General features: G+C 39.2%; 2 protein-coding genes across 4 annotated transcripts in view; one reads left to right on the top strand and one right to left on the bottom strand.

Moving 5' to 3' along the window:
• The window catches only part of INTS6 (integrator complex subunit 6), a 92,615-nt gene extending 82,027 nt beyond the window's left edge, over positions 1 to 10,588 (top strand). For all 3 annotated transcript variants that reach the window (XM_051832218.3, XM_051832220.3, XM_051832223.3), the window contains 4 exons: positions 1,205 to 1,436; positions 6,675 to 7,049; positions 8,013 to 8,106; positions 9,960 to 10,588. In XM_051832218.3, the coding sequence (XP_051688178.3) occupies positions 1,205 to 1,436; positions 6,675 to 7,049; positions 8,013 to 8,106; positions 9,960 to 10,053 (795 nt within the window). In that variant the 3' untranslated portion in view covers positions 10,054 to 10,588. The remainder of the gene's footprint in view (positions 1 to 1,204; positions 1,437 to 6,674; positions 7,050 to 8,012; positions 8,107 to 9,959) is intronic.
• The window catches only part of SERPINE3 (serpin family E member 3), a 30,262-nt gene continuing 17,850 nt past the window's right edge, over positions 10,329 to 22,740 (bottom strand). Inside the window, exons 6-9 of the mRNA XM_008273863.5 lie at positions 21,891 to 21,991; positions 14,531 to 14,617; positions 13,982 to 14,065; positions 10,329 to 11,587 (exon numbers count right to left, since the gene is read on the bottom strand). Coding sequence (XP_008272085.3) covers positions 11,544 to 11,587; positions 13,982 to 14,065; positions 14,531 to 14,617; positions 21,891 to 21,991 — 316 coding nt within the window. The 3' untranslated portion in view covers positions 10,329 to 11,543. The remainder of the gene's footprint in view (positions 11,588 to 13,981; positions 14,066 to 14,530; positions 14,618 to 21,890; positions 21,992 to 22,740) is intronic.

Here is a 22,740-nt window from a genome sequence, read left to right as displayed (position 1 = left end):
CATTGTTGATTTAACAGTTCCTAATTTAACTAAAGTCTATTTTCCTGATAGGTTGTCTAACAAACTGAGTCAGTATAGTTAGAATAGTTGGTTGTTTTAAACTTATTTATTTGAAAGGCAGAAAGAGACACACAGTTAGACAGAGTGATCTCCCATCCTCTGCTCACTCTGAAGCTGGGAGCTGGGAACTCAATCCAGGTCTCTCTTGTGGGTAGCAAGGACCCACCTGTTTGAGCCATCAGCTGCTGCCTCCCTGGGTATGCATTAGGAAGCTGGAATTGGGGACTGAGCTGTGTCTCCAGGCTGGGACTCCACTATGGAAGGCAGGCATTCCAAGTGGCATTTTAAAAAAAAAAAAAAGACATTTTTTTTTATTCATTTGAAAGAAACAGAAATCTTCCATCTGCTGTTTAACTTCCCAAATGGCTACAATAGCTAGGTATGGCCCAGGCTAAAACCAGGAGCCAGGAACTCCATTCTGGTCTCCCACGTGGGTAACAGGGGTCTAAGTACTTGGTCCATTATCCATTATAGGTCGACAGGGAGCTGCATTGGAAGTGGAACACTCAGGACTTGAACTGGCTCTCCAGTGTGGGATGCAAACATACCAAGTAGTAGCTCGAGCTGTTGCACTACAATGCTAAACTCTCAAGTGGTGTTTTAACCACTACACGAGATACCCACCCCAGAATTGGAGTTGGGGTTAGTTATACCATTTAAAAATTGTATATAAATTCATGAAAATTGTATTCTTTTGTTAGAAATAGATCAGAAAGGTGATTACCTAAGGAGTTGAGGAGGAGGAAGGATGGGGAAAAGGATGTTAATCAAAGGGTACAGTTTCCATTTGATTGGTGTAATGTATGTACTATACTGTATGATGACCATAGTTAATAATAATCTGTTGTATACTTAAGATTGCTAAAACAGTAGATTCTTAACATTGTTACCAGGCCAAAAAAAAAAAAAAATTCTCAATTGATGAGATGATAGATTTCTAGTTCGATTGAATCTTTCTACTATATATATGTGTCTGTGTGTGTGTGAGAGAGGTCTATATATATGTGTGTGTGATAGAGAGAGATCAAAATACTACATTGTAACCAGTAAGCATGCACAATTTGCCAATTAAAAAGACAAAAGAGACAAAATTTTAAAATAACAGTTGTATGTAAACTCAAAATTATGTATGTATGTTTTTTAGGGTATGATGATAGATGAAGCAGATGAATTTGTGGCTGGACCTCAAAATAAACATAAGCGCCCTGGAGAACCAAATATGCAAGGGATCCCTAAAAGACGTCGGTGTATGTCTCCCCTCCTGCGAGGCAGACAACAGAATCCTGTAGTGAACAATCATATTGGAGGAAAAGGACCACCTGTACCTATGACTCAAGCACAGCCAGATCTTATTAAACCCCTTCCTCTTCATAAAAGTATGATTTTCTTTTTTAACATTATTTGATGCTGTTTGGGTTCCTCTTTAGGGAAGAGATTTTTGCTATAGATTATAGAAAAAAGTTAATAGAATATCTAAAGAAGATGTTTGCTCTAAATTAGCTTGTAATAACTTGTATGTGTTTTTTGTGACCATTTGTTGAATATTTCAATAATTCATAATGCTTTATTAGCTGTCATTCTCCAAAATATTTGTGATTCTTGAGCTTTTCAAAATAGTAGTTTTGAAAGGATTATCAGTGCTGGCAGATAATTCAATTTCAGTTTATTTCAGAAACAAATAAGTATTTAGGCTACTTTGGACAATGCTAGGCATTGTACGGCAGTGAACAAGACAGTAGTGATCTTTGCCCTCATTTATGGTGAGCAAAGGGAGAAAGCCATTGAATAGATAATTAGAAGTGTTATAAATGTTAGGAAAGAGAAGCTAAGTATACTGTGGAAACATTTGACAGGAAGATTTAACTTCGTCAATGGGGTCACAGCACTTTTCCTGAGGAAGTCATATTTAAACTGACACTTGAAGGACGAATGGGAATTAAATAAAGCTGTGCATTTGCCTATGCTAGAGCAGTAATGTAAGACAAGTAATTCGGACAGTTAATAAAAAGAGGGGCATTCAGGGAACTAAAAGAATTCCAGTACAGCAAGGATGTTGACCGTGAGGTACATGAATACTGAAAGATAGATAAAAAGCCAGATAATACAGGGCCTTGGACGCTGCTGTGAAGATTCTCTTCTTTATTCCAAGGACACTTAGCATCCAGTGAAAGATTTTGAGAGATGGTGACTTGATCTGACTACATTTTTATAATACTGAGCTGACTGTAACGTGTGGATTGTTAGGATGGAGGAAAAATGAATTTAGAGATTCCTTAATGAATGAGTAGATTTATTAATTGAAGGTAGTCATCATTCCTGACTTAAAATATCTTAAAGAAGAGAAACCGGATATTGTAAACTTCCTGGTGGACTTATATGATACTGCCTCTAAAGGAGTCTTGCCCAAATAAAAAGGGAAGAAAAAGGAATGTTGGTGTGATCAGGTTCTAGACCTAACTAGCAATTCATAGAAAATAGAGAGGACAGAGAAACGTGTTAAATAAAAAAACAGGAATATAATTAGCAAAATGTAGACTCTAGAAAATGCTACAGAATCAAGTGTCTGTTGTTCTCCCCTTCCCTGTATGAAACACACATAGTAAAAAGAGAGAAGTACAGAGGGATCTCACAAATGGAGAGGTTGGTAAGAGGCATATAAGCCAGGTGCAGTGTAACAGGCTTGATTGGATCCAGAATCAAATAAAAATCAAGCTTTTCCACCAAAAAAAAAATATATAGAAGGTAATTGGAGAATGTAGACTGAATATTTGTGATGTTATTAAATAATTGCTGTGTATGCACAGTAACTAGTTAGAAAACCCAGGGAAGAGACGATTGTGATCTGGCTGCAGTGAGATTGCGAAAAGTTTGTATTTGAGAAATAGTTGGATGTATCAGCAAAGGACTTAGTGACAAGGGAGGAGTCGGGCATCTGTTCTGAAACACTGGGGGAGCTGAAAGAAGACATGGTGATCATCGAGTTTAGTATAGAAATGCATATTGGGTAGCATAATTGAGATACTAAGTTAGAAGATGAATATTTGAATTTGGGACTCAGGAGAAGGCTGGGCAAGAGGCGTAGATATGGGAGGTTAACCATCCCCTGGAGTGAATTGTCTCACCAGGCAAGAAACAGAGGGAAAGAAGGTCAGAACGGAACCTTGAAAGTGCAAACATTAAGATTAGAAAACAGAAAAGGAGATTGAGAAGGAAAAATCCATGAAATAAGAATATAGGGAAGAATTTAATGTCATGGAAGCTAAAGGGATATAGACTTGAGTGGCTGAGAGTCAACTGCTTAAAAAAACAGATCAGTTGAGAGGAGTAGAAGGACTCTTGGTCTTTGGCTCTCTTAGCTGGAGCGATTTCTTTGTAGTAAAGGGAGCAGAACCCTAAAAATGTGGATTAGAGGAGTAAGTTGAGAAAATGGAGATTATAAGTGTAAACCACCAGTTTATGAAGGTTAGCTATAAAAGGTAGGTGTGAAACGAATTGTAGTTGGAGGTCTTGTTGGGGTGAAAATGATGGTTTTGCTTTTTTTTTTTTTTTAAGATTTATTTATTTATTTGAAAGTCAGAGTTATACAGAGAGAAGGAGAGGCAGAGAGAGAGAGAGAGAGAGGTCTTCCATCTGTTGGTTCACTCCCCAGTTGGCCACAATGGCCGGAGCTGCGCCAATCCAAAGCCAGGAGCCAGGAGCTTCTTCCGCGTCTCCTACACGGGTGCAGGGGCCCAGTGACTTGGGTCATCTTCTACTGCTTTCCTAGGCCATAGCAGAGAGCTGGATTGGAAATGGAGCAGCCAGGTCTTGAACCGGCACCAATATGGGATGCCAGCACTGCAGGCGGCGGCTTTACTTGCTACGCCACAGCGCCGGCTCTGGTTTTGCTTTGTTTTTTTAACATCAAAGAAACTTGGATGTGTTTAAATTCTGGTGTGATAGTACCAGTAGAGGGAGAAGTTGGAGATAAAATGAGAAAAGGCATGATGAGCACCAAAGCATTGAGTAGGCAAAAGAGCCATAAATCAGACCACAGTTGAAAGACTGCTGCTTCCATTGCCTGGCATGGGTATGGGTACAAGTTTAGTCGGGGGAATAGAGGAAGTTCCTGGACTACAACTTTGCTTTGCTTTTCTTCTCTGATACAGAAGATAAACTGCTGAGAGGGAAAGGGAGTCAAAGTGAAAGTCAGATTTGAAGCGGATGGTGGAAGTTTGAATAATCTTTGCAGAAGGGGAAGAAAAGATTGCTGGTCAGTGCCGAGCACTTGCAGACTGATGGTGACTGTGACCACTCTGGAGCAGGGTCCTGTTTCTCCGTCAGTGCTTACCATTCCTGAATGCAGGTTGGAAGGAGGTACATAATGAGTCATGAAGCTTGAGGTTTTGCCTAGCATGTGTCCTAGGAGGACTATGGAACAAGAGAAGTAAAGACATTGATAATAGTGATGTATCATGAGAGATAGGCCTGGCTGGTAAGCCACTGTCTAGAACAGCTCTAATTAAAAGGAGGGAGAAAGTAGAGGAGTGGCTGAGCTAGAGAACCGTAGCCAGGGCCCTTCAAAGATGAGGGCTGTGCTCCTGCATCCCTGAATGTGAATTGGTTGGGTGGGGAGGCAGCTCTTTGGAGTTAAGAAATTGGGGGGCCGGCACTGGCTCACTTGGCTAATCCTCCGCTTGCGGTGCTGGCACCCCGGGTTCTAGTCCCAGTTGGGGCGCCGGATTCTGTCCCGGTTGCCACTCTTCCAGTCCAGCTCTCTGCTGTGGCCAGGGAGGGCAGTGGAGGATGGCCTAGGTCCTTGGGCCCTGCACCCACATGGGAGACCAGGAGGAAGCACATGGCTTCAGATCAGCACAGCGTCGGCTGTAGTGGCCATTTGGGGGGTGAACCAACGGAAGGAAGACCTTTCTCTCTGTCTCTCTCTCTCACTAACTCTGCCTGTCAAAAAAAAAAAAAAAAAAATCAGGGAATGGGAGGCCAGATTCTTGGCATGTGATCTGCTTAGACACTGGTCACCACAGCACTTCTCACACTTTAATGTTCATGTGAACCATCTGGGGGTCTAGTTAAATTGCAGGTGCTTGTTCCTTCAGTCTGATGGCGCTCAGTGCCAATGCTGCTTGTCTATAGACCACACTTTGAGTAGTAAGGATCTGTTGTCAGGAGGGACTTGGGGATAAGAAGAAGGCTGTGAACCAGATGCCAAAGACATCACTGGCTCCAAGAATGTGCCCTGAAGTTATAGGGTAGTAATGAGGAGAGAGAGGATGAGTGGCATCATTGAGCCTCAAAGGAGCAAGAATTTTTACATGAGTGCCCGAAGAAATCTTGAAAGGACATGGGGAGGCAAAAGAATCTGTGACCCCATGTGGAGATTTTAAGCACGTGAAGAGTGTGTGAGGGAGAGCAGTTTTTACTGCTGGTCTGAAAAGGAGTGCAGTTTCTTTACAGGAGCACTGAGTCTCAAAGTGTAAAATATTGTAGAGAATATCCAGTAAAGAGGAGTTAGTCAGGCACAAAATTGGATTTAGGTGTTCAGGGGATTGTGGGGCTGAGTACAGGGAAGTGTGAGTAAACCAGGAATTGACATTTGGAGATAGTGTAAGGAGGACAGCAGAGACGAATTCAGCTTTGGTCCTTGAGGACTTGGAATTCAGCTGCTTTTCTGGGGACCAAGTATAATAACCTGGTGTTAACTGGCAACTTTGCAAGTGTGTGGGTGCAATGGTCTAATGAAGTAGACAGCAAGTGGCTCTGCACTGTTCAATTCTTGAGGACTGGCTGGCTGGTCAGAAGGAATGGTATACTGAGAAACGTGACCTGTTCGGTAGTATGTTCTCTGCAAAGTTGGGAAGAGCGAAAACCGTTCAATGTTTTACTTTTGCCTCTAACTGGTAACAGATGTAATAGATCATCAGAATGAGCTGAAGCTCTCTAAGATAAAGATGACCATGATAATTTACATCACATGTATTTACTGAAGTGTTAAAAATCTTCTTCAGGGCTGGCGCTGCGGCTCACTAGGCTAATCTTCCGCCTTGCGGTGCCGGCACACCGGGTTCTAGTCCCGGTCGGGGCCCCGGATTCTGTCCCGGTTGCCCCTCTTCCAGGCCAGCTCTCTGCTGTGGCCCGGGAGTGCAGTGGAGGATGGCCCAAGTGCTTGGGCCCTGCACCCCCTGGGAAACCAGGAGAAGCACCTGGCTCCTGCCATTGGATCAGTGTGGTGCGCTGGCTGCGGCGGCCATTGGAGGGTGAACCAATGGCAAAAGGAAGACCTTTCTCTCTGTCTCTCTCTCTCACTGTCCACTCTGCCTGTCAAAAAAAATAAAAAAAATTTTAAAAAAATCTTCTTCAATAAAACTGTCGAATAAAACAGAGGACTAAAATCTAGTTAGAATTGGCTTTTTGATTTGTTTTTTTTTTCTAAGAAAAGTGTACAGATTTAGTGAATATTGTGAATGTTGCACATTGAAGTCCACCATATCTTTGACAAAGCTTCAGAACCAGATCTCATCATTTGTTAATTTACCTTAGTCAAAGATAGAAGTTGTGATTGGCTTTCTTTACCATGTGCTTTCAAATTGGCTCTCAGCATTTTTCTCCTTTGTTTTTAGTTTCAGAAACCACTAATGATTCAACAATAGATGATGTGATTGAAAATCATGTTGCAGACCAACTTTCATCAGATGTTACACCAAATGCTATGGATACTGAATTTTCAACATCATCTTCTCCAGCCAATTTACTGGAACGACCAACCAATCATACAGAGGCTCTTGGTCATGATCATTTAGGAACTAATGACCTCAGTGTTGGTGGATTTTTAGAAAATCATGAGGAACCAAGAGATAAAGAACAGTGTGCTGAGGAGAACATACCAGCATCTTCACTCAACAAAGGAAAGAAATTGATGCATTGCAGAAGCCATGAAGAGGTCAACACTGAACTAAAAGCACAAATAATGAAAGAGATCCGAAAACCAGGAAGAAGTATGTATAATTGGCCAAACCTCAGATTTGATTTCTATATGTGCTCAGAAAACAGATTGAATTACTGAAAGCATACACCATGGTCTTGAGCAGTATTTAAACCATTTAAGATTGATTCTTTGTTCATTCGGCAAACACTTACTATCTGCAATGTCCAGGGTACTACATATGATAGAAGTTAATGTCATGGAAGCTAAAGGATTATGGAATTGAGTGAGTTAGGATTAGTAAGAACTGAGAGCTGAAGAAAACTATAGATAGGTTGTGTGTGGGGTTCCTACCATGACAGGAACCCATAGTATTTTAACCTGCCAACCCCAAAAATTATAGTATTAAATGACTTCATGTCTATATTGTTTACAGAATGTACGTTGTGTTTCAGATTTAAACTATGATAGTGACCAACAATATCCTTAAGCCAAAAAGCTAATTATATTAGTACAGAAGTACTTCATGGTAATCAAATTCGATATTATTTGGATTCATTCAGAAGATGTTAATAGATCACTTGCTCTGATAGTGCAAAAATGACCTGTAGTGGTCCAGAAGTGGGTAAGACTCAGAGAACTTGGCATTTAGGAGTGTATAAGTCCTTGGCAGGGTTGTGTGTGAAAACCTGAAACTGAAGTAGCGTTCTTATACTGTTTGGGGTTTTTGTTTCTGAAAAGGCCACTTGCCTTTTTCTTGTCAGTGGTACTACCAAAAAAGCCGTGTAACTCATTCTTCTAAGCTTTATGTTTGATACCTTCATGGGAACTTTTACCCAAAAAAGCATTGCTTAACAAGTTGTTTTATCTTTGTTGACACATACTTTTCTCACAAGTCTATGTTAAAATGTATTGTAAAACGGAGTAGTGAAATTTTTATGTAGAATGTTTTGTTTCATTGTATCTTTTTGTTTGTTCCAGTATATGTTAATGCTGAAAGGCATTTAATTTTTCTTTTTGCTTCTCTTGTTTTAAGAATATGAAAGAATCTTCACTTTACTGAAGCATGTGCAAGGCAGTTTACAAACAAGACTAATATTTTTACAAAATGTCATTAAGGAAGCATCAAGGTAAACAGATTATTTTATACAATATGAATTGGTGATGAAATGGGTCCCCAGTTTATACTTATAGAAAATATTTTACTAGTACCCATCATGCATTTGTGTTTATGCATGTTTATGACACAAATACATAGGAGAACTTTTTTCTGTTTACTGAAATCAGTTCACTTAAAAAGTAGATACACAAATCCTTCAAGAATTATGAACCTTTTCTCCATGCAAATTATTAGTTTTTTTTCATAATTCTTATTTAACCTCTTTAGCTTTTTGGTGTCTTCATATTTTATAGGCCTTAATTTTTCTCTTTTATATGTCAATCAGTAATTAGAAGTAACTTAGGAAGACAGTATTTGAATACAGTTCATTTTTGCATGGGAAGACATTTTTAAACAAAAAAGGATTTATTTATCTGAAAGGCAGAGTTAGAGAGAGAGATATCTTCCATCCACTGGTTCACTCCCCAAATGGCCACAATGGCTAGAGCTGGGCCAATCCAAATCCAGGAACCAGGAATTTCTTCCGGGTCTCCCAAATGGATGCAGGGTCCCAAGGATTTGGGTCATCTCCCACTGCACTCCCAGGCACATCAGCGGGAGCTGGATAGGAAGAAGAACAGCTGGGACTCAAACCGATATCAATATGGGATTTCAGTGCTGCAGACAGTGGCTTTACCTGCTATGCCGCAGTTTTGGCCCTAGGAAGACATGTTATTAAGGGGACCAGAGTTGGACAGATGGACCTTAATCTGATTGTTTCAGTAGCCCAGGACTATGGACAAGGAATGTGGATCAAAATTATAAATGTAACTACAAAGTATAGTTAATTGGAAAGCATACTTGTATGAGTTTACACGCATTTTTAGTGTTTCCTTCTAGACCTTGAGAATTTTAATATTAGAAGATTTATGGTTTATCTCATCTGACTTTCAAATATAAACATACTCATGTTTTGATTAATCTTCCATCTCTCTATTGCTACATGTAAAGGATTTAGATAAAGCAATTTTTTTTTTTTCCTGGAGTGGCTAGAGCATAAACTACTTTGAAAGATCAAGATAAGACCATAACTTTTCTATACAATTTTAGCAAATTAGCTTTCTCTGCTTTTCGTGGTGATGTTCTGTTGAATGAAGCCTCATAGATTCAGTTCTATTCCTGGTACCTCTACTATGCTTCTGCCACTTTCAGGGAGCAGTATAATATTATGGCGACTTTATATTAGTTACAGGAAGAGAGGAAGTAGAGTAGAATTTAGTTTTTTTGATTAATATTCATGTAGAGGACTGTAATTGTAGTCTACTTATATTTATTGCTGAAAATTTTTTAAAAAATTACTTTGTGAACATTAAGTGCTTGCTATACCCTCTGTAACATATGTCTAATTATTGATTTGCTGACTATTTAAATTATAATAATGGAACATTATGGTTTTTAAATATTACTGTCCTTTTTAATTTCTCCTTTTGTTTTGTGGAGAATTATACTTTCTTTGTATGCCTTTCAAAGAGTTTGAGAAGCTCTTGGAATAATTGCTTTGGGAATCCCAATTTTCCTAGAATATATGCAATCTGCAGATGGTAGGATTTTTTTTCCTTTTCAAAAGTTGTAGAAGGGATAAACTCATTCCTGTTATTTCTGGGCTTAGACTATTTGTTTTAGGGATAATCTATCAAAGTGTATTGATAAAATAACATGCTAATCTTCCAACAGATTTTTATGTCATGGATTGTTGATTTTTTTTGGTTTTCATTTCACTTTGAAAAATCTTCCAAAAACAGTTTTTTGCCCTTTTCTAAACATCATAACATGCCATTCATTAGAAAAGCAATTGAGAATGTTATTATTTATATTTTTATACAGGTTTAAAAAACGAATGCTAATAGAACAACTGGAGAACTTCTTGGATGAAATTCATCGAAGAGCTAATCAGATCAACCACATTAATAGCAATTAAAAGAAAATAGAATGTGGCCATTTATTTCACTGTCTTCTCCAAATACAAAGTAAATACAAGACTGTTGTGATCTTGCATTCATTTTTTTGACATGCATTGTTGGCTACTTGAAATACTAAGAGCAAGTCTACAGATCCTTTTTCCATCATTTTACAGTGACCTTTTCTTCATTTTGGTTTATTTTTGTAATGTGAAAAGTATCACTCTAAAAAACATTTTTATTTAACAAACTAAAAATAATTCCTCCAAATCTCTTGCTTGTCATTGACTCTTGCGTGTCAATTTCCCTCAGGTTCTATTTTCTTAAACCAACCTTTAAAATTGTCACCTCTGTTAAGGTTGAACTTTGCCAAAAAAAAAAATTAAAAAGAAGTTACTTTGTAATTTTTGGGGAAAAAAAGCACATACATTAAAACTAGGTAATGTTTTGTATATACAGTTATTTTGGATATATTATTGTAAGTTGTACAAATGTATTTTGAAGAATATTTAAGAAAAGCACTTTTGTTATTCCATCAATAAATGCTCTATTTTACTCTTGTGTGGTTTAGGAAATAATCACATTTAAAGTAATCACTCAAAAAAACATCTTAAGACAATGGAATTTTAAAGGCCTTGCTTTATAGCATTGGAAAAATGCACACTTGAAGTTCATATTTGTTAAACCTAACTGTAATTACATGTTACATAGTCTGCATTGTCTTTTTACTATGTTTGTGGTTTTTGTTGGCCAAGCCAACATACTCCCATTTCTGTCTAGGTTAATGGGAGTGACTAATTGTCTGTGGCAGATAGACAGACACTTTCAAAGCTATTTAAAAAGCAGACAACTTTGGACATTATTGGTTTCTTTATTTCCCTTCAACTGTGTTTTCTTCTTACTAGGATTGTAACGGCACTAAGTGGAGGCTGTTAGGGAGTGGTTAAGTTTGGGATACACTGTATACTCTGAAATTTTAGCAATTTGATACCACACTTATTACAAAAGCCCACAATTTAGAGGTTCCAAGGGGGCTCTCATGTTCTGCTCTGCTGTTCTCACACTGAAATTCTCCATTTTATTTAGAAATTAAATGAAAAGGAAACATTTCAGAAGACTTTGCCCATTTTGCATTCTCCCCAAGTTATACAGGATAAGGAAATCCAACACTTCATTTTCTACCCTCAATCCAGTGTGGCCTTGTGTGTCATGATTAGGGAAGCAGTCCTGTGGCCTGACTCATTCATATTTCGTAGATCACTGCTGTGCCTTTCAGTGGTTTGGGAGTGCCCCGTAGAAAAGATAGTTAAAAAGGATTTGAATTAACAGAGCAAAATAAACATATACAGTTGAACTATTAAGTCCATAATATTGGAAAACCACATATCCTTAACTTTTACATTTTATCAAAACATTTTTTTAAGCTTTGAGAGTATAGCAAAATGAAATTGTAACTTGTTATGAAGTAAAGCAGAGATGAAAGTGGAGAATGTGCTTGAGATCTTCTAATTCAGTCAAGGGGACTTGAGACTCTCCCAATACTGAAGATAAACCCTGCCAAGGAAAAGAAGCTTTTAATGTTAGCATTGTGTAATATTCTTATATGCAATTCTCTAAAGCTTTTTTACCTCTACAAAACACCTTTAAGTAAAGCAAGATATCACTCAGTAGATTAGGAATTGTTAAGGAAACTGCCTGCAGTCAGCATTGCTAAATTCAACACGAGCTACACAAAATTCCAGAATATATTGTCTGGTCTTAAATTAGATATAGTTAGTTCCTGAGAGTAACAGACGGGATTAGAAGTCATTCAGATAAAAGTCCATGTTTGATAGGAACCTCTAGGACAGAATCAGTCTATTCCAATAGTTAGCAGTTCTCCTTATTTAAAAGTTTTATTTCCATCTCACAGGTTGCACAAGGGGTCATTATCCTTTAGAACCCAGCATTGTATGCATCTTTCAGAATGAACTCTTAAGGGAGTTGGGAATAGCGGTCTGTTCTGTCTTCTTTTGTCCTTTATCTCTCTGCCACTATGCTCTTTGCATCTTCATCCCAAAACCTAGTTCTACAATTTTAAGTTCCTCATAACTACAGCTTAACATCCCATTTCTCTCAAAAAACTAAGAGTACGTTAGTTAATTTGTGAAATACTTAACTGTGGAATTCATCTTGTCAGCAGAGGGGCAAGGGATTTTATCTGGGGAGAACAGCATGCCTTTTAATCTCTCTATGTTGCTGGATGACCTTCGGCTTGATAAGTGATATCCTCCAAAAGTTTAATCTTGAGGTTTGTAGATTATTATTTTTCATGTTTCTGTATTTGTCCCATCTGTCAATTGATTGGTTTATTAGTTTTTTTTTTTTAATCAGATTTGTTTGGAGTGGTGAAGGGCTAAGATTCATTTTTAATCTCTTCAATAACCATCACAGAGGAGAAACCACTTTGCTTTGTCTGATGTGGGCAAATGCCTCCCAGAAGGAGAGGGAAATAAATTCACAATGATTATACTTAGATTTGCTACCGATTATGGAACTGGTTTTAGATTAACCTTATATTTTCATTCTAATAACTAAGGCAGTTCTGAAAGTCATATTGATTTAGTGGTGTGTCCTTTCCTACTTTGAGGATTTTACATCATTTTTATGTAGTTAAATTCCAAAAACAATCTTTCTCTTTTAACCATCATCAACCTTTATTGGCTGTCAACTTTTGGTAATGGCTTTTATGTTCAAATTTAGTCCTGTTTCCATTATTCCTTGAGGGGGCAGAACCTGTCATTATTTTCATCTTTCAGTTTCTTGACATGTATCCTTTCCAAGAAAGGCTCTGCTGCCTATTCTGAGTGATGAATGACATTTTCATCTAATCACTATGGGTTTGGGATGATCATGGTGAAATACTGAGAAGATATATTCTGTCGATGGACTTTTTCTCTCCAAATAATCCCCAAATAGATTATTTTCTAGTGAATGATTATATTCATCCTTTTTGTCACAAAAAATGTTCCTTTGATTTCTAGCACACGTTACAGCAGTATACAAATGATTCTCAGATAAAATGATGTTGACAGTATTTCCTTAATAATTTGTGTAAAACTATGCATACTTTTCATTATTCTAACTTCTGACATTTTTTTTCTCCATAAATAAAAGTAAAGCCTGATGTTTAGTTAAAGTAGATCCACCTTTGCTTGATTTTATTAGTCTTGTTCCATCCTATTTCTTTTAAGTACATTGTTTAGACTTGCCAACACTCTTTACTGAGAATCTCTTTGCCTCCTAGGCTAATAAGTAATTATCAGAGTGGGAAGAGGAGCACTAAAGGAACTAATGTAAAGATGTTACAGTTGAAACGTCAATGGCATCTGTCTGTCCTGATGTGCTAAGGCTTTGTCTGTGCCATGCCATCTTTGGATTAGAATATCATTGTATATGGGACTTAAGAGTACTAGGGAGAATATTTGATTTTTGAGAGAGATCAACAGAACAATAGTATAGAAACCTAGTACATTGACTAGAACACTAGAGCCGCTGAGTCACTGGGCGACCGGTGTGATACACTCTAGTGGCCTGAAAAAACCAGCTTACCTAAAATGACAAGATAGGGGACAGCAGAGAAAAGAAGGCAAGATTTATGATTTATTTTACTTACATGACTTTTCAAAGTCTTCTAAGAAATAAAAGCTTACTGAATTTTTTTTTTAAATCTAGATTAACCACTAATGAGCCCAGAGAATGAGAAAGAAAAAAATTTATAATAGTTTGTGCTTATAAAATATTTTCCTTTATTCGGACACAAGACATAGCAACTGGGAAACACTATAGAAATAGCTAGAAGAAATGCTTGTTGTAGGCTGCAGTGGACAAATGAGCTCTTGTTGCTAGAGGGATGCTAGTCAGACATTTATCTGAATCCTATATAAAAAAAAAAAAATACTGTGATACCTGTTTTGGGTTCTCTCAGGAAAAAGATGAATGGCCGATCTGCTTTAAAAATAGGAATCCGAGACCTTTTCAGTAACAGCAGAGCTGTGGGAAAGAGAAGAGTCTCATTGCGTTTTCTATTCATTTGCAGAAACCACAATTTAAGTCGCATATGAAGTTAGCTATATCCCTTAGTTTTTGAAGAAATCAAAGCATCCTATTGAATATTCATTGTCTAGTGTTACTATGCGGGGCGGGGCAGGGGGTACAAATAAGATAATTAAAGAGAAAAATAACACTAAGCCAAGCCTGTCTGCCATTTTCAAAATATTCCAAAAGATAAATTCCTTACTCAAGTAATTTACAGAATTACTATTCCTTGTTTATGGGATGATCAAAATGGAAATCTATCACTTTCCAAAAATATTTTTGCTTTTTTTTTTAACTACATGTGGATTTGGGGTTTTGAATGGAAAGGTTTAGAACTGTAGAATCAACTGGATGAATTTAACAAAGGCAGATATAAGTAAGCTATGTATTGGGAATTGCTTACTTCCAAGGGAAACATACCTGTGGCTGCAGATGCCTTGGTACCTTCCTCTAAAACCTCAATCTTGGCCTTGTGGATCACTTCAGAAACATAAAAGCCATCTTGGCCTAACTCCAGGAAATGATAAAAATGTGAATTATCATTTACATTTTTTATGTACTCACTGTAAGAATTTAAGTACACTGTAAAGTTATATATATATATATATTTAAAGATTTATTTATTTGAAAGAGTTACAGAGAGAAGTAGAGCAGAGAGACAGAGATCTTCCATCTGCCAGTTCACTCCCTAAATGGCCACAAAGGCTGGAGCGAGCCAACAGAGCTGAGCTGATCTGAAGCCAGGAGCTTAGGAGCTTCTCCCACACGGTTGCAGGGGCCCAAGGATGTGGGCCATCCTCTGCTGCTTTCCCAAGTGCATTAGCAGGGTGCTGGATTGGAAGTGGAGCAGCCAGGCCTGAACCGGTTCCCATATAGGATGATGGTTCTGCAGGCCAGGGCTTTAACTCACTGCACCACAGCGCCAGCCCCAAAATCATGTATTTCTAAAACAGCATTTGATGCTGCTGATTGTGTAGCTAAGGAGATGATCTGCTTGGAAAATTCTTAAGTTGCAATATTTTATATAACTCCCAAAAATGCAATTTGTTAAATTTACCATAGAATCCCCCAAAAAGTCTTGCCTTAAGCTAATATTTCTAAAACTTCAGTGGTTGTTAGAATCACCCAATATGTGGTAAAAGGCAGATTTGTAACCCAGGAATCTTTTTTCAGCAAGCATCTTAAGATTTTCCTTGAATGCCTTCTTAAACTGCATTTAAAAGATTTATTTATTTGTAAAGGAGAAAGAGGGAGAGAGAGATCTTCCATTCCCCGGCTTACTCCCTAAATGGCTGCAACAGTCAAATCTGTGCCAGACCAAACTCAGGAGTCAGGAACTCCTTGCTGGTTTCCCACATGGGTGGCAGGAACTCAAACACTTGTGTCATCTTCTATGTTCCCATGGGCACATTAGCTGGATGCTGGATCAGAAGCGGAGTAGTTGGGTCTTGAACCAGCACTTGGATAAGGGGTGCTGGTGTTGCAAGTAGTGGCATAATACTTTGTGTCACAACACCAACCTCAGTAGATTGCATCTTAAACATCTTTAAGACACAAGTTTTAAGAGGCATTCAGTGAATTAAAAATGCCTGATGTTGCATGACTGCATTCTGCACTTAGGTCTATCAGTTATGCAATGAACTTGCCTCATGAGCTAGAATCTGCAAAGAAGTAGAGAGGTTAGAAAGAGATCTATGGCATGAGAATTAAAGTAACCGTGTACTTGTGTTTTGAAGGAACTTCATTTCATGTTAGATTAATATTTAAATGGATTTGCATTTGTCAATGCACTTACAATGAGATGGCCGTGAATGTCATGAGAGAATAAAGCTAACTCAGAGTAGAGGATGTGCAGCGTTCTTGTGCACTGCCTCTCTCCTGTAAACGAGCAATTATTTTCCAGCATCAGCAAAGGGGACAAGCAAAGGCCAGAGGGAGTGGGGGGAGGGAATCAGTGGAAATAGTTAGCATCACTTGTCCTAAAAGTTAGTGGAAGATTGGTTATTTTAACAGTTAATTTGGGGGGAGGGGCAGGATCTTTAAGAAAAGAACCAAATTTCTCTCTCAATAATTAGTTCCTCTGACTAGGTCACTGAGCAAACTGCAATGCAGTACCAAAATGTAAAACTTCATAGTTGAAACCTGGCTCTTTGACAGTCATAAGGTTTTACAATTCTAGGGGACTTGGTTACCATTTGTTGGTGTCTGAACATTTTAAACAAGTGTCGATGAAATGAACAGAGGCTCTTCACTATGAGCAGTGTGTGTGTTACCCCAGGTACTTTGGTACAGTGTGAGAAATGGGACCAATTGGTGTGGCTGAGTCTTCTGTTAGGTAGGCTGTGGCAATAGTCTAGTAATTGGCATCCATGTTTGCACAGCCATCAGCTAGACCCATAGCCTGACATGGCCCCAACATCAGCATCTCTTCAATTATATTTCTGGTAAGACTGACATTTCAGAAGACCAACATGTATGATAGGAGTTTGGGGGAGATGTGAATTTGGGAGCTGTGAATTTGTTTTTTCTTTGATCTATTACAGATCCCTGTTAGCTCTTGAAATGTGAGGCAGCTAATGAAATCCACCTAAAATTTAAGCAAAAAGGGATTCTCCTGGCTTTTTTCTCCTCACCTGAAGTGGCAGCTGCCTAGTACCACTGAAAGTCAAACAACCTATTTTCCTAGAATTTGTTCTCAAAATCATTGCGAGGTGCTATTCTGGAAAAAGGGTTGCAAGATTAGTTGAATGTGGGAGATAAGAGTTAAACAAGTTCATGCTTGTGTTTTTAGCAGGGAACTTCTCAGAGCTGCTAATTTGCTGACATTCTAGTGTATATCTCCACAAGGAGGATTACAATGTATAGCATTTAAACATGGAGCCAGCCTGGCCATCTTCCATGGCTAAATTTCCTGGGTTAGCATTCTGAGGAACATACTTCTGGAACGTAGCCCACCAAGAGCTCATTTGCTCCTGCGTTACATTTCAGTGTCTCCAGCAGGGAGGTGCCCTTTTTCCTCCCTCTCTCCTGGCATAGTCTGCATTCTTCATAGCACCTCCTACAGGCGTTAACCTTCCTTTTTTTTTTGACTCTTAGCTCCTGGAAGGCAGAAACATTGTCTTACTCTAAATACTTCTCACCCAGCTGGCACTAGAAAGCTTGGTATGGATATGTGCTCAGTAAATGTTGGATGAATTCACAAGACACCCCGCACCCTAACTGCTTGTTTCTTTTCCCCATAAGGGAAACTTCCCTAATGCTCTTTAACCTGGTTATCCTTGTAAGGAAATGCTGGTTGGTGTCTGTGCAACTATAAGGGTATAGCAAACGGATGTTTGGCAAGACTCAACCAAATGAGTATTTCAGTGCCGCCTTTCCCCTTTTGTTAGTGGAGACCATTAGTCTTTGTATACAGTTAGTCATACTCTCCAGAGGATTAAGCGTCTTCAAAACATGACATTGTGTAAACAGGATTTTCAAAATGTAAATCAGTGTCCCTACATTTCATCCTCAGCTTCTCATAAAGCAGGGTAAATATATCATTTGCTGGTTCTTTTGTCTTTCCAACTATTTACTACTGGCAGGGTTACTGGCTTTCAACAAGTTTTTGCCAGAGCATGGCTTCTAGTTTATCTTTCTCATCTTCTTGTCACCTTGTTGCTAAGAGTTGGAGGGTATGTTTGTGAGTGTCACATAGCACCCAGCGCAGGATATAGAAAGTGCCGAGAAGGATCTGAGATGACCTTTGACAATGAGCTGTGATTAGTTGCTTTCTTCATGCTTCTCCTCGAACCTACTCCTTCCTCTGTGTAGCAGCTCTGACTAGACAGCCATCTGGCGTGGCATACTTAGGAACTCAAAGGGACAACTCAGTGGTTTGCTCATTTAAGTCACAGTAAGAGAGAGAGCTTGTACTTCTTGTTGAGCTGAGATTGGAAACTAATGATTCACTTCTAAAGCGAAGAACAAGATAGTTTCTTCAGGGTTTCAAGTTTAGACACAAGAAGTGTGCCTTGTACTAGATGGCACAGATCTGTATCAAAACCTACTGATGCTGGAGGACATGGGCCCACTGTGCAAAGAATGTCTCCAGCTAGTATCTAGTGTGAAGGGAGACTCAATTTACTCTTTAAAAAGCTTAATAACAGTGGCAAGGATGGCTGGGGGGAAAATTAAACCCTGAGCCAATTGGGCCTTGAAATGATGTTGAGCAAGGTCTTCAGACAGCAAAAAAGGCTGTGATGCTAAGAAGAAACAGATGAGAGAGCTCTGAATGGGGAAGGAGAACTTAAGCAAAGTGATTCTGGAACCAAATGGAAAGAAAAGGAGAAATGTCCCCTATGGTTATAGGCTCCCAACATTGGCACAAACTGCTTAGCAGCCTCTTATTAAAGAAAGGGAGGCCAGTGTTTCCTGACGACTTATTTTCTGGTCAACACTGTTGACGCTGCACTATATTTATATTTTTACAATTAAGATGTAAGGTAGGTGATCTCCCATTTTAGCAATGAGGAAATTATTTCTTATCAAGATTCAGCGGCCCTGTCTCTATCAGAATAGAGTCCAAAGCTCATTTGGGCATTGGAAAGCAATACTTTAGTTGGCAAATTTCCTATAAAAGTCCAGATATTGAATACTTCAGCCATTGCATGCCATATAGTATCTGCCCCCAACAACTCAATTCTGACATCGTAGTAGAAAAGCTGTCATAGGTGATATGTAAATAAGTGGGAGTGGCTATTTCAGTAAAAGTTGGTCTATAAACACAAGTAGTGGGCTGTCATTTGCTGACCTCTGCTTTAGAGGAACAAAACTTTATGGGAGAAAGCTAGAAGTTGGTATGTTTTGTCCAGAAGAAACATGAATTGCAAGCTTCACATTTGGCACATGGTAACTGCTCAATAATTATTCCAGCAGCCAGATCCATGAGTCCGTGTCTCTCCTGGTTTGAACTAATATAAGTAGACTTGAATTGCATTAAGAAAAAAGAGATTAGGTGCTAAAAAGGTACTTTTCAAACTAGATTGTTTCTTAGATCTCGTCGGGGGGCATATGTGGACCTTAGGTGTCATTGCCAATAGGGGAGTTGTCCTATTTGAGACAGTCCTATTTGAGAACAGCATTGATGGCATTTTAAGATGTGTACTCCTAGGACATGAAAGAGTTTTAAGAGTTCTGAAGGAAGAATCCTAAGCCACAGTGACTCACTGAATATAGTGGTGTGGAGGAAAAGGTCAAAAATGGCCCCAAAGTTTTGAACTAGAATGATTTTAAAAAAAGAGAATAGAACTGCCAACAACAACGGGGATGCCATAGCTGAGCTCTGGAGTCAGAAGCAGCTGTGCTTGATTTCGCATATTATTAAGGACAGAACACACCTAAGTTCCATATCCTTTGCTCACTCTTGCCCTTGGATCTTTTGTATTCCAATATTCTTCCTTTCTCTGCAGTGTCAGATTATTCCTGTACCACCCAGGCAAACTTTGAGTCATTCAACCAAATCATCAGTATTTATTCCATCTACATGTCAAGCATCATCTTGGGCACTGTGTGACTATTGCTTTGCTTATCCCTTGGCATGTCCAGGCAATCAACAAAGAGATGATTGATTTAGAAAATTATTTTTAAAGATCTATTTGAGGGGCAGGCACAGCTTGGGATGCCCACATCCCGCTTTGGAATGCCTGGGCTCAAATCCTGGCTTCACTTCCAATTCTAGATTCCTGCTAATGCACACCCTAGGAGTAAGCAAGTGATACCTCAGAAGCTTGTGTCCCTGCCACTCATGTGGGAGACCATGATTGAATTCCTGGCTTCTGGCCTTGGCCTGGCCCAGCCCCAGATGTTGTAAGCATTTCACAAGTGACCCAGTAGAAGAGGATCTCAGACTGTCTCTGTCTCTCTTCCTGTCAAATGAATATTATACAAATTTTAAAATGTATTTAGAAGACGACACAGAGAGATCCCATCCATTGGTTCACTGCTCAAATGCCAGGCTGAGCCAAAGTTAGGAGCCAGGAACTCAGTAAAGGTTTCCCATGTATGTGGCAGGAACCAAATTATTTGAGCCATTACTACTGTATCCCAGGGTCAGTATTAGTAATTTCTGGGTATGAAACTCAGGTATTCCAATGTTGATCTGGCGTCTTAGCCGTGGTCAAATGCCTGCCCCAAGATGGTAGAATTTTTACATGCTAGAACAGATCTTTCCTCCTGCGTTTTGTGATAAATAACTCTGACAGTCAGTCTGGTCACATATAAAGCCCAAGCCACGACTTCTTTTGTGGATCAAACTCTCTCTCTCTTTTTTTTTTCTTTTTTTTTTTTTTGGTTAAAAAGGAAGATTCTGAACTTTTCTGTGTTAAGACAACTAACATTCAAGATAGTGATTTTTTAGCTCATCAGGTGAGGAGAACGTCAAGGCCAAGGAGTATTCCTGCTACAGTGTCTTCACACAGTTAATTTTCTATCTAGAGTAGAAACAAAACTGAGCCTTTGAATTGGAAGTAATTTAGCCAATGGTCTCCTGAGAGGATTCTGGGACACAGGTTCTGGCAGTCTATTCCCTTCAAAGATAAGGGTGCTAAAAAGTTTGTGGAAATTAAATCAGAAGATAAATTTATTTTGGTGCAAAAAAAAAAAATGAGAATCCATGCATAATTATTTCATCAAACATTTTCCAGTAACTTTTTGAAGACCTCTCATGCATGGATTTCTTTTTATTATTATTATTTTATTTATTTATTTTTTTGACAGGCATAATGGACAGTGAGAGAGAGAGACAGAGAGAAAGGTCTTCCTTTTCCGTTGGTTCACCCCTCAGTGGCCGCTGCGGCCAGTGCACTGTGGCCAGTGTACCGCGTTGATCTGAAGCCAGGGGCCAGGTGCCTCTCCTGGTCTCCCATGGGGGTACAGGGCCCAAGCACTTGGGCCATCCTCCACTGCACTCCCGGGCCACAGCAGAGAGCTGGCCTGGAAGAGGAGCAACTGGGACAGAATCCAGTGCCCCAACCGGGACTAGAACCTGGGGTGTCAGCACCGCAGGAGGAGGATTAGCCTATTGAGCTGTGGCACCGGCCTCATGCATGGATTTCAACATTCTTTTTGCACTGAAATAAACTTATTTTTTAATTCCATTTTCCCATGAACCCTTTCAAGTTCCCTTGTATTTGATAGAAGTGCAGGTCTCAGTGCTATTGACTGGTAGTAGCAGGTCAACTATGGGCAAAGAAATTTAATATGGATGCTGGTAGAACACTTTAGGGCAAGGTTATACGAGTATGAGTAATTTGATGAAAGGAAATTGGATAGATGAGGGCAAGTTTCAAGTTAGCTTAATTAAAAGAGGACAGAGGAAGTACAGGGAGGGAGAGGAAGTAGAGCTAGCATGACAGCAGGCCGTCAGGAGGAAGAGTTCTACTGTTGCACCAGCATCTCTGGTACCCTCTGTTGGGACAGAGGTGGGCTCCCTGGTCCATGACCATAGACATCTCTGTGAAGGTGGTCTCCAAAAACCATGCTTGAAATTCTCAAAAACATCTCCTCCACCATGAAATCTAACCCAAGCGTGACTGGCTTCACAAGCAACATATTCTCAGCCAAAGCAAAGCACTTTCTTTAGTCATTCATTACATGATGTTGACTCTGACTGTGACCACTGAAGACTGTAGAGACAATGAGAACCCATTAATCCAGTAAAACCACCCCCAAACAATACTAAACAACAATAACAACAACAACAAAAAAGAAAAAACAAAAGACTTGGAAAAACTATTGTTACCTGAAATTCCTTTCAAGTTAGCTTTGAGTGGATCAAAAACATCAGTGACTCCCCAAGAATTTAAAATGCCTTTCAAGTCGAATTGATTTTGAATCCTAAATCTAAGAAACAAAAACAAACCATCAGCTTTCATTTAAAATTACACTCAATCTTTCATACACAGGAATGAAGTCCAAAGTTCCTTAATTTGGAAGTCAGGAGCCACCACATTTGTTTCTCGTTTTACCTTTTATTGTTCCTTTCCATGAACACTTCCCACTGGGTAACCTTGGCCACACTCGGGTCTTTCCCATCTCTGCACCTTGGCTCACACTGACCATTCCACGTCTCTCCCACTCCCGTTGGCTGCCTTTTCATAACTATTCATTCTTCACTCGTTACCCCCTCCCCCTCTCTCCAGCTGTTTTTTGATCTTTAGTTCTCTTTCCTTTGCAATGTTTATTTATTTTCACTTTACTTGAAAGGTGGAGAGAGAGAGAGAGAGAGAGAAAGTGAAAGAGATCTTCTATTTGCTGGTTCACTCCCCATACTGTGTGCATCAGCTGGAGCTAGGCCAGACTGAAGCCAGAACTTTGGAATCCAATCTGGGTCACCCATGTGAGTGGCAGGGACCCAAGTGCTGAGCCATCACCTGCTGCCTCCCAGGTTGTGCATTAGCAGGAAGCTGGATTGGAAGAGGAGGAGCCAGGACATGAAACAGGCACTCATGGGATTCAGGATATGGGATGCAAAGTCCCAAGCAGTGTGTTACTGCTGAGTGGAATAATCCCACACTACGTTTGGTTCTTAAAGCTCCATTAATAGTTTGTTCTACTTTTATGATGTATGAAACATTCTGCTTCCTACTACC

The sequence above is a fragment of the Oryctolagus cuniculus genome, chromosome 9, assembly GCF_051225735.1.
Source record: "Oryctolagus cuniculus isolate XC-2025 breed Fujian yellow rabbit chromosome 9, ASM5122573v1, whole genome shotgun sequence".
NCBI lineage: Eukaryota > Metazoa > Chordata > Mammalia > Lagomorpha > Leporidae > Oryctolagus > Oryctolagus cuniculus.
The sequence above is the reverse complement of the archived record's forward strand: the minus strand, read 5'-3'. Positions and strand labels throughout refer to the sequence as shown.